We start from the raw sequence: 12,429 nt of genomic DNA on the forward strand, positions 1-12,429 counted from the left end.
AAATAAAAATTGTTTTCATCTGCAACACTACCTTCTGTATGTTAGGAGAAAAATCAGAAGAGCAGCACACTAACTACTTTCTCCTAAAATGCCTTCAAACTCTGAGCCACCAACAGGAAGGCAGTAGGTTAACTATTTTTTTTTTTATTTTTTTTTTTTGGCAATTTAACATCCCTAGCAATGTTTAACTGGAGTAGGATCAAGTCAGCTCTAAATTCAAACCCCACCCCCCATTTAGCGTTCAGTGGAAAAAGAATGGAGATTTGAATTTTCAGCTGGGGGAAGGGAAAGTAAGGGGTTACCTATTGTGTTAACCAAGGCTCAAGACACCAGTATGGAGTAAGGATGAGATATGAAGATGTAAGGAAGGAAGGAAGGAAGGAAGAATCACAGCAGAAGTATTATTTAAACAAAAGAAAAAACAGAACATAAAGCAAAGCAAATAGAAAGACAAAACTTAAATGTAATCAGTAGATGAAGCTTCTAGGTAAAAAATGAAATTCAAAAAAAAAAAAAAAAAAAGCCTAGAAACTTGAAAGTGGAAAAGCGGTTAAATGATGCAGAAGTAAATAAGGGCTGCAAAAATCTTGGATATGCTAAACTGAAGGAAGGGAGTGCCTTGAATCTTCACAGTTAAGCATTTGACAGTACTGTATTTGAAGCTTAGATATCAATTAAGTAACATCTAATTAATCATCATCTAGAAACAGAATTATCAGACAAATTACTCTGCTGCAAGAAGATGTCAAAAGACATAAAACCCAAAAAAAAAAAAAATCTTACTCTTCTGTGATCAAACAGATGAACTGAATAAATTGGTGTACTCTGCAACAGATTTAAATTACAGACAAGACCACATGTTGAAGAAAGTTGCTGGGCACTGATCAAGACTGTGTGTAAACTCACTGTTTCCCTTATCTTGCATGAACTGCTGCCAGAAATAACTTCGTAAAAAGAACAAGTCCGGAAAAATGTACCTAAATGCTCAGATTATTTGAATTCCTGAAGAAGGCAATGTCATAAGATGTTTTCTGCTGCATTTATAAAGAGCTACACCATGTTCACACTAATGAATTTATAGAAAATGTATTATGCTGGTAGTCTGGTGGACAACAGACAAGAAAAGAATGCACATGACAAGACAGGAACAGAGTTCACCAATGCCCTGGAAAAGAAGATAAAAAAAAGACAAACAGCTGGCAGCAGGTAAAAATACTCTCCACCTAGTAGAGCGCAAAACATGAGCCCAACTAAATAAGAAGATCACCTTCAAAGGCAAAAATCTAGCAGGACTGGTCAAAAACTGGTTATTACCCTTTATCCCACATTAATCCAGACCATTAAGGGTGGGACCATATGATCCTTTTAAGTAAAAATAGCCTAAAAGTTCCCAAACCAGCTATGCCCTTTTAAGACTACTCAGGGGTGCAATGGTCTCAAGGACTGACAAAGGACATTGTGCCGAGGAGGTCCAGAGACTTTTTAACTATGTCCTTGATCCCACAAATAATTCGAGGAAGAGGTTTAAATCTCCACTGACTTACACAGTCTGACTTCAAAAGTATAAATGGGGAAAAGCAGACAATTGGTGAAAAGGGAGAGACTGAGATTTGGGAGAGACAGAGACTGAAGTGTTTATGTGTAGTACTGTGCCAAGCAAGTGTAAAAATCATCCTACTAAGAAGACACAACATGAAACCCTTGCAGGAAGGCATATGGAGGATTCAGGTTTTGTTTTTTCTAGTTTTGTTGATTTGGCACACTGGGCTCTCCACTTGGACATCTTGTCCTGGGGGTTTGTTTATAATAAATATCATTTTGTATACTTTCACCTCCTTGGAGACATTCTGAATGAGGAGGTCCACTGCAAAAACAGTCCCCTACCTTACAACTTTTTTTTATTTAATAAAAAATAAAAAAAAAAGAAAAGGAAATTACTGAAACTTTAAAGTTACTTACAAATCACAATGTTACTTTTATCATAATTCTACAAATGAATTGGTGAAATTATTTGCTCAGGGTCTTGAAGTGTATGTCTTATTATTTATAGTCTAACACCTTACCCATCCACCCACACTGCTCCACCTATACCAGAAAATAAGTTTAATGTATCATATACCACTGGCATTCTCTTTAAAACTCAAGAAGGATAACTGTAACAAGCTGCTTTTGGAAATTAAATGCCTCCAATTGACTTTTCATTATCTGTTTCTACTGCCAACAAAGCTGATTTTTTATTTGTAGCACTACAGTGCAGCTATGCCATTTTAAGTGTGTATTTTGTATTTTAGACATCAGACCCCGAGGTCATGGATTTAAACCTTGTTACTTTGTGACCATGAGCATAACCAATTGTATCTCAAATTCTGCAAGTTACCTTGGATAAAGATGTTAGCCAAATAAGTAAATAATAATATAGTGAAATTTACAAATAGAGAAAATGTTTTGCATTACTAGGTTAATGTGAAAGATAGTATAAAACTGTACAGGTTGTGAGAAAAATTTTGATTATCTGCTCCACTGTACTCTATGCCTGCTGACCACCAGCAAATTCCACTGCAGTATACTCAGACATATGAAGCAATGTTCATTGCTGACCAAATTTTCGGAATGGGCCATGGTGAGGACTGTATTCAGAACATGCAAAAACATCATGATCCTACAAGGATGACACACATTTCAGCACAGAAGCTATCTCAACATCCCAGTAAATTTTCTATAGCATAATAGGGTCAAATCCCAATGCATCGGCATGCATGCCCTCATGTGCACACCCACTGATGTAACGGCCTAACGTTTCAGATGAGGGAGCAGATGACTGGTATCCATTCTGTAACGCTGGCCTCACATCTACCACTTTCAAGACTGCCATAGGCTGATGATTAAGCAACAGATTTAAGTAATTTTCGGAAAATTGAATATTATCAATTAATTTTTTTAAATTTGCGCAAGGCTGCAGCAGATTATTCTTATCGTGGCACCTAGATGTTCAACTCCATTACGGCATACACTGACTCATGAATATAATCCATTCATACATTTTCCATACAATTTAGTCCAATACTGATTCATGGGGAACTGGAAGCCTTATGTTGTCAAACATCACAAAAAAGGATAGGAATCAAACCAAATGTAAATCCTCTACCTATCTATGGTAGGTACCAAGTAAAAAGAAACATGGTGAAGATGAGGAATTATAGACAGAAGCACCAACACTGACAGAATGCTCTTTTTTCTTTAAATAAGTAGGAAGTAGCACTGAGTTCATTCTAGCAATTTGAGCAAACAATAGCTCAGGAAATATATCAAATAATATTCTCAAAATTACTTAATGCAATTCACAGTCATAGGTAATAGGACATAATAAAAGAGGAACCTGCCCTTGACAAGAAATAAGTCCATCATAAAACTAAAACTAAAGCACCTGGTAGAAAAATGAACACAAAACAACCAGTCGCAGGATTCAAACCCAGGGTACTGGATCCATAAGATTGTTACATCTAGCCACTGAACCACCGTGCCACGCCAATAACATAGCATCACACAGTTAATTAATCAGAAAGCAATCCCATTATAAGTAAAGTCAACCAGCAGGCTTAACCATCTCTTAAATGCACAGGTCAGTTGAGCATGAGAAGAGTAGTCTCAAGTGATGATCAGATCCTATTTCAAGGAAAACAAAGCAAGTGCTGAGCAGCCATGCATTTATAATACAAAGGGGTGGGGAGAATAAGACGGAAAAAAAAGTCACACACAATCATAATTCATTTCTCAAACAGAATATGTGTTATTTATTCAGACCTCAGTTGTAGATTTAAATATAAAATGCATTAAAAGAAAAACGTTGAAAGATGAAACTTAACCGTAAAGTTTGTTTCATATCACAAACAACTTTTTTCACAAGAAAAACTACACTAGATCACTATAAAGCAACTTCAAGGTGGAAAAATAAAAATTGGGCACAAGAGAGCATAACATTTTGGGCAATGGTTTACAATTTCCATTTTTTCATCTTGTCTAGGCAAGCGCTAGTAAGCATCTGCCAAACCAGGATTTAAGTGAGGAAAGTTCATCCATTTTGACTTAAGAACATGTTGTAACAGTTACCATGGTCAGCACTGAAACATTTTAGCACTTACTGGGATTTTTAGTAATTTACATTTCCCCCAGGGTGATATGGTGGCACCATACTGTAGGCATTGCTGCTATCTCATGAATTCAGTGTGATGTGTTCAAATCTTGTACCCAGACTTTGTTTGTGGGCATTTCTTCTGGGTACTCCAGTTTTTCCTCCTACGTCACTAACATCATGTAGGTAAAGTTAACTGGCAGCTGACATTGTATGAGTGGTCCCTGCAATGGGACTAGCTCAGGGGTCCTCAATCACGGTCCTGGAGAGCCGCAGTGGCTGCAGGTTTTTGCTCCAACCCAGTTGCTTAATAAAAAGCACTTATTGCTAAAGTAACACTTCTGCTTCACTTTAGTGATTTTGAGCCCATATTGCTTAATTTTGTCTTAAACAGCTATTTTAATTGCTCCTTATTATCAATAACATGCAAATGACAAGAGAGAGCAGCATTTCTCCATTTAGCTTATTTACATTTACACCTGTGTGTATTTATCTGCACTATTGGGTTTAATTAAATACTTGGAAGAAAAATGAAGAGAAAAAAGTGAAGGACTGAGAATTACTCGTCCATTTTAGCCTTCAAATCATTTGCATGATAGAAAGGGAAAGAAAATTTAGGATATGAGAATGACCTGACATAGCAGAGTTAATTTAATTTCATAGCTTGTTAGTGCTTTATTGGCAAGAATTGCTTTCTAATTAAGCAACCAGGTCAGAACAAAAACCTGCAGCCACTGCGGCTCTCCAGGACTGGGATTGAGGACCCCTGGACTAGCTCCCTACTCAGAGCTGTAACCTGCCTTGTGCTCAGTACTGCCAGGATAGACTCAAAATACACCCTGAACTGGGTTACAATTGAAATTATTCCTAACCACACAGAAAAGTGCATCAACTACAAGTCTAACTTACACCATAGTGCAAGTTAACATGAAGTTAAAGAAATATATATTCCTTGCAAGTCACTGTCTCACATACTTTCTTTGGGCTGTTCTCTTATTTTCTTTTTCACAATGCAGAAGGACAAAATTCCAAGGATGAGTACAAAATATTTAGCTGTTAGGCCCTAAAACTCTTCTTCTTGTCAATATTAAAGAGGCCCCTTTGGTCTCAGTATTTAAATCACGACTAAGTATTCATTATTTTAGCATATTGTACACTTGTTAGTGTAGCTTTTCATATTGCTATTAAATAACTGCCAAACAAAGCAAATGATACAATTAAGTCTCTTCCATTTTCATTTTCTTCTCAGTGACCTTGGCGTTCATGGCAGTGAACACACTGTCAGCAACGATGGCACCCATTGTCAGAAGCTACTAATATCATGTTATAAGCATCGTTTTCCTGCTCTGTAATATGCTGAAGAGTGTGGCTGATTTAAAATAGTTAAACGGTGAACAAAAAACCTTCTGGAACTTCGTGAAACATTACTTACTATGTTGTACAGTATATATTGCAAGGTAATTAAACGGCTTAAAATGGCATGAAGATGATCTAATGGGATGTCAATAAGATCTTCAGAGTATCCCTGACTGTGGAAGTAGTTGTGGAGCATGTCATATGCAGTAAAATCACTTCACGCATATGATCCAAACTTCCCTAATGGGACATCTATGATTTATCATTTTATTTCATTTGATATTCTGCATGACCCTTTTGATCATCCTTCATTTGAGTGTTTTGTTTTCGAACATAATTATTTTGATTCCTTTTGACGTTATGTGGCAGTTCTTTTCCTGGGTCATAGTAGTACACAAAAGTGTTGCTTATCACAATGTTCAGTAAAATGTTTTGGACTAATATGATGGAAACTGATAGCTAATGTAGAAAATGATGGAGCTGTTCCATGGAGCTGAACAGTGATTGTTATTCTTGGCTTTGACATGCTATGCACAGGGTACAGTTAAAGTTACTAATTTGGATACAAATCCGGGAGAGTTTCTAATACTTAGAATAAAATGAGCAAATTCACCTGAGACAGAAATAGTTTAGTACTATTGAAATGCAGAAAAATACAAAGGCAATAAAAACTTAGGCTTATTAAAAAAACAGGTTTTGTAAAGCGGTAAACCTCTGGAGTATCAATCACCTTTTGCCATTTTACATTAAAAAGAATGCTTATTTCGTACTTCCATTGAAAGTTATTAGATTTCAAATAAGAATTAATAATAGACATTTGGCCTTGTATTAGGTCAGTGTTCCACACAGAGATGATTCTTGCTTTGTTCCTAATACTATATTTATGGGATCCAGCCCCTAACGACCAAGTACTAGAATAAGTTGGTTGAGAAAAAGTACTAAAATAAGAAAAAAAAAATTAAGGGAAACAAGAAAAAATGTATTTATTTGTGCTCATTAATACACATAGGAGGCAAGGCAAAGCAGTTTCTCCTAACTCTGTTTTTTTTAGACTGGCAATAATAGGCAAATCAACAGAATGAAAATTGAAAACTGAAATCAGACAGTTCTTCAGTTTAGTACTTTCCAATAAACAGCCAAAACTAGATGTTCCAGTATATTATTACTTACAATATTTCACAATCTAGTAATTCAGGAGATATCAGTCATGCCTATATAATTTATTGTTTACTGTTGCAGCTAGGGGAGGGAGCACGGGATTGACAGGATTTGCAAGATGGATTTCAATATGAAACTGTGGTCTAAAAGAAACGGGGAGAGAGAAGCTTTTGAATATTAAAGCAGGATTTTTTGTACTACATTCACTTATTATATATACAGTATGTATATATAATTATATTATATATACTGTGTGTATAGATAGAGAGAGAGAGAGAGAGAGATTACGTTTGGGCAGGGAGGTGGCCAAATCAGTGTGATCAGGAAGTGGGGGGTACACACACACGCACACTTTATGGGTGCTGATGCAGGCCCCGTTGAGTCTTACAATTAGCCCCTGTGTTATACATATTCTTCAGAAATGATCATGTCTTACAGATGCTCCTCCTCAGTATACAACATGTCAGAACTGTTTACAGTATCGCCACAGAGGCTCTCATGCGCATATGCTCTGGCCATTCCTTCAAACAGTTTACATTCAAAATCCATCCATCCAGAAAGGATTCCTAGTATGTCATTCCTTTTAACATCCTAGATAGCAGCATTTTCTGTTTGAATATGTACTGCCCCATACTTTACAGATCTTTCACTCTGAATACCTCCAGTTTAAATTGCTGCATGTTGCCATCTCTGTAACATGTGCAGCCAGCTGCTACCGAAGCGGATAAGGATTAAACTACCTTTAACTGGCCTGTTTTTGTAAATCCAATTTCTGCTCTAGCATTTTTTGCTTAGGATAAGTAAATGGGTTGAAGGCAGAGAACCCATTCAATACCAGCCCTGTGGAACATTAAATTTATATTTGCAAAAAATGTATTTAAATCTGGAGTGAGGTGCAAATAAAGTGAGGGATACATGGACAAATAAGTATCGTTTAAAAACTGGACATTACTATTATGTTCAATGATTGCGGTCATCACAATCCGACACATACCCCAGAGCTGGATGTCTTAGCTACATTTTTCTTATGATACCAATCTAAAAACGTGATGCTACCATACTAAAGACAAAGCTGGAAATTCAATTTATCATGATTTGTCACCCTGACTTCTGCCACCCCACAAATAAAAGCAAGCTGGGAAACAATTGTACTCTATAAGTGCTTCAGAAAAACCAATAAAGAAGGGAAATCACATATGGACTGTTAGTGCAAATTTGCTGCTATTTGTAACCCACTCATTTTTTTCAGTTAAATGAGGCACCAATATTAACATTATGATGAAGAAGAAAAAAAAATGAACAAGTACAGGGCTTTTCAATCTTCACCCTAGCAAAGAGTGTGTAACATTTGTTAAGAAACCAGAATAAAACAAAGACAACCGTTCACAATTACTCTGCAGTAGATCAGCTACCAGTTCGCTTCCATTGAGACTCTTAGCAAGTGCTTATGTTTCCCCGCAGGGAGCTTCGATAGTGTAAAACTTCTCAAAATTGTTATTTTAGCAGCACACAGTGCAGCGCCTCCAACGCGTATTGAATTTCACTCCACAGGCTCGGCTACTGTGCAGCACAGCTTCCGCTTCATTCAGAGAAACACACGACTGGCTGCCCACGCCACCCTTTTATTATCAGTAAACACTGTGGATGCACACCTCATACGGTCTGATGTATAGGGCAGCCTCCATGTGTTTCAGTAGCGCTCATTGTCTAATCTGTTTAAGTCCAAGTTTCTACATACCACAACTTGCCAGTTCCCAATCATCAGAGCCAAGCTCTCAAGTGCCCATTCATAAAGTTCTGTTTTCACTCTGTGATGGAGTAAGAAAGCCATACAATCATGCAGAATTATTCCTAGCACAGAGGTCTTTTTGTTTCTTCGCAAAACATCTAAAACACAGACAGGAGGGTGAGTTTTCTACATTCCTCCTTGTAAAATATTTACCATATCTACCCTCCTGATAATCACAGACCAGATTATGTGTGAAATAACAACACTGCTCTCTGCTTTGCTTGCCCAAGTAATTGTGTGTGCATTTATTTTTATATTATGTATACATATACACACAAAATGTCACTGAGCACGGTTCTCATGCATAAATACATAGCTCCTTCAGGCTAGAAGCATTTTAGCCAGTCACATGATCTTTAAAATGAACTCTGAGCACTACCCCCCTTCCAAAATTACATGTGCAGCATCCACTTCATTTCAGGCCCATTCTGGCTTACAAATTAGCCAGTCTGGTTCAAAGACTCTGTCTTTCAATTGGTGTAGAAAAATATGGAGTCTGACAAAAAGGTGCAACCAAGAAGCATTACAACCTTGCTACTTTTGTAGAAAAAAGGGAAACCTTTCATCCAAAAGACCTGATGCCCCCCTTTATCTCGGACGCTCCGCCTGCAATACCAAGAAACCAAATGCCCCTACTGTCCATAACTCTCCATGCCCCATATCAAACAAACACAGCCTTACAACATCGACCCCATGAATAGAAAGCTCTTTGTATGCTAGCTGTCACAAAACCCTCCTCAGCTTATTGTTCAAACATATTTTTTAACAGTCAACAATATCACACTGGCAAAGCTCAGTAGCCTTCAGGCATTTGTTATTTATTTCCTTAAACATGACACGCACTACAGCCATTGCAAAATGAAAATCAGAGCATTCTTCACAAGTCACGCAACACACTTTATACATTAAAATAAGCAATGTTATTCTCCCACTGAAACTAGACATTAAACACCATCTATCCATCATTTGAAGCCAGTCCAGAGCATTGTGCACGACAGCCGCAGCTTATGCAAGAAGCATTGGACAAAAAAATTAAAGTACAAAAGGAAGAAGAAAAAAAAAAAAAACTATAATTTTATGGGTAGTTAAAAAGCAATCAGACACACACAAGCAATCAGTATTCTGAAAAGAAATACCACATTGTAGGTATTGAGAACACTATACTTGCTGGTGAAATGTGGAGATCACAACTTACTTAGTACTAAACTACAAACTGGGGAGCAGAGAGTCAAATGGAGGCTATCATGCTTCGTAAACAAAGTTGATCTGCTCAGTGGCCTCAAGAAATGCACCGATTCCCTTTATGCTGAACATGCTTTCTACAGTATATCATATCATTTCTAGCAATAGGTCCAATCAATTAGGGCTGCTTTGTTCTTTCCTACATGTCTACAAATGTACATTAGTATTTGTTGTTAACATAAATTGTTCAGTGATGATATAGACTATTACAGGCACAGACAAATACATGCCCAAAGCATACACATAAACCTCTTTGTGATATGCATTCTGATCAAAAAATAATATTTAAAACACAGAATATAAATTATGCCTACATATCTTTGCTTGTATGTTAGTCCACATATATATTTTTATGTATTTGTATTCATAAAAACATGCACATACATTATTATAAACGTACACAATGTATGCATCCATAGTCTAAAATAGCCACTACATTCCTTCAAATATGAACCTGAAATTGCAAGATTAGGAAAATGGGTGGATTTATAAAATTTTCCATAGAAATATAAAGGCTAACAGAAAAACTTAAGCTCTCTAAAAAGCTTAATAAATGTACTGCTGGAAAACAAGGAGAAAGGCAGCTTAGTGAACAGTTAAGGCAAACTTCCTGAAAGTTCAGAGCAACTAATTTGTTTAAGTGGTGTGAGTGTTTACTCTCCCTGACATGCCATATAACCCATGTGTGCACAAGTTATCATAAAAACCTAAGTGATTGTGGGGTATTCTGGAACCTGAAAGACAACCAAATTTGTGAACACATATTTTTATATCACCTTCTAACAGTGTGGTAATAAATTAAGTCTAGATTGAAGGTCTAAAAGGCATTTGTTAAGAGTTACTGTGCAAGTTAGACAAATGAGGCATCTTGCTATAACCTCCACTCGAAACACAGTACAAAGCAAGCCGAGAAAACAAAACTGCTTGGAAGCCTGCTTGGTATATCTACTTAAGAACATAATTATTTGAGAACCTAATTGTCTCCTCACATTTAGAAACAAAAGTAAAATACAAAAGGAACGTAGGATTATTCAGCCTTGAAAACCCAATGATACATAGGCCCATAGTCCATAAGCCAAACACACTGATGTGAATCTACTGGATGGCTATAGACAACATAAGGTAGTTACAGTTTATTCATCTGTATCCACTGCACATCCATACATGAATGACATGTATCAGTCACCAGGCTCGTCACTCCACCCCTGGTTAAACACCTGACTAGCATACGGATGACCATTCTCCCTAAGATATGCTCCTGACAGCAATCTTCTACACGTTTAAAACAAAACTTAACGGGATGCTAAAAAGCAAGAACCCTTCGGTACTCCCTCGATATTCAGTTGTAGGATCTGGGTCATCAGACTCCTTTCAATCAGAAAACACCCAGGGACCTCGACCCTATCACTAAACACCCCATTTGAATGCACAGTGTGTCATCGTTCTCACAGACCCGCCATACTTATTGGGGCTTAAAGGTGTACTGAAATTGGGCAGTAAACAGAAAAATCACTTGCCCACTTCAACCCCCTCATAAGATGGAAACCCGCATAATATGTTTGTTTGTTTTGCACCTCGGCCACCCAGCTTAGTGCGAGTAGAGAAGTTAGGTCACCGCCCCTCTTCATAAGGGGGAGTAGCTGGGTCACCCAACCCCGCTGTAAGTGGGTGGAGAAATAAGTCGCTTTACCGCCTCCAGGAGGAGTAACCGGGCCACTCGCCCTTTATTCACCTCCGGGAGGAGGGTCTGGGTGAGACGCCCACATAAGTCAATCACCGCGCCCCTAGCGGGCCACCATCACCACCCAATTCCGCCACCGCTTACTTAACACCGTTTTAATCACCTTGCTGTAGCCGTAGTAGCCGAGACACTGCGAAAAGTCCACGCCGGTCGGCTCTCCTGGCAGCGCCGTTCCAGCTGCTGTGGGGTAGAAGCGTACATCCATACTCTCTGGATAAGCGTCTCTCCCGCTTACATCCACATGCAGGTTCCTAGAAATCCTCTCGGAGTAGCGAACACGGCGCAGCCCCACCTCTCCCCCGCCGGCTGGACTCGAAACTCGCAGTTGCTGCCCCGGTCCGGTTCCAAGTGAAGGTGCTGGGAAACAAGCGACCGGCGAGCTGGATTGAGGCAACACAAAGCGGCTCTTGGACGAGCAAAAACGAAAACAAGGCTCCGGAGAACGAACAGGCGTACGAAGGAGTTTAGAAAGTGCCGGGCGCTGAGCTCTCCTCGCGGCGCTCTCTCTCCCTCACAATAAGGAATAAGCAGCACGTGTGAATAGGCTGACCACGCCCCCGGCCACCCGTGCTGCCCCGCCCCCGAGGCGCTGCTACTGCAGCTGCCGCCTCTGGAACAGGGAGGCGGGGGAAGGGGAGTCTTTGTTTGGGGGCTTTGTTTTTCCCAAAGTCCTACTAAGTAGACATGGAGATGTGCCATGTTGCGGGGCAGAATTGACACGGCGTCTCTCAGTGACACAGCCTTCTGGCTTTTGTGCCGTGTATGTTTACATGCGTGCTTCGTGCACGTGTGTTTTTGAGTGCCTGCGCACCGTGTCAGCGTGCACGAGTGTTCACGTGCTGAGAAATGAATATACGAACAAAATACAACAATTTATGGGAAAGAGCGTGAGCGTAAAGCTTTTTATGAAAAATAAAAAAACTGTGCACACACTATGTCCACGTGTGTATTCTACCGTTGTTTTTGCACGTATTAGTGTGTGTTTGTTTGCGAGTGTTTTCACCCAGGGATTGG

The 12,429-nt window shown here is 38.8% G+C and overlaps 1 protein-coding gene across 4 annotated transcripts in view; it reads right to left on the reverse strand.

Moving 5' to 3' along the window:
* tox3 (TOX high mobility group box family member 3) overlaps window positions 1-11,831 on the reverse strand; it is a 107,075-nt gene extending 95,244 nt beyond the window's left edge. For all 4 annotated transcript variants that reach the window (XM_039762891.1, XM_039762890.1, XM_039762889.1 and 1 more), the window contains exon 1: window positions 11,519-11,831. In XM_039762891.1, the coding sequence (XP_039618825.1) occupies window positions 11,519-11,620 (102 nt within the window). In that variant the 5' untranslated portion in view covers window positions 11,621-11,831. The remainder of the gene's footprint in view (window positions 1-11,518) is intronic.
* Window positions 11,832-12,429: the final 598 nt, after the last annotated feature.

Source organism: Polypterus senegalus, chromosome 9 (assembly GCF_016835505.1).
Source record: "Polypterus senegalus isolate Bchr_013 chromosome 9, ASM1683550v1, whole genome shotgun sequence".
Classification (NCBI taxonomy): domain Eukaryota; kingdom Metazoa; phylum Chordata; class Cladistia; order Polypteriformes; family Polypteridae; genus Polypterus; species Polypterus senegalus.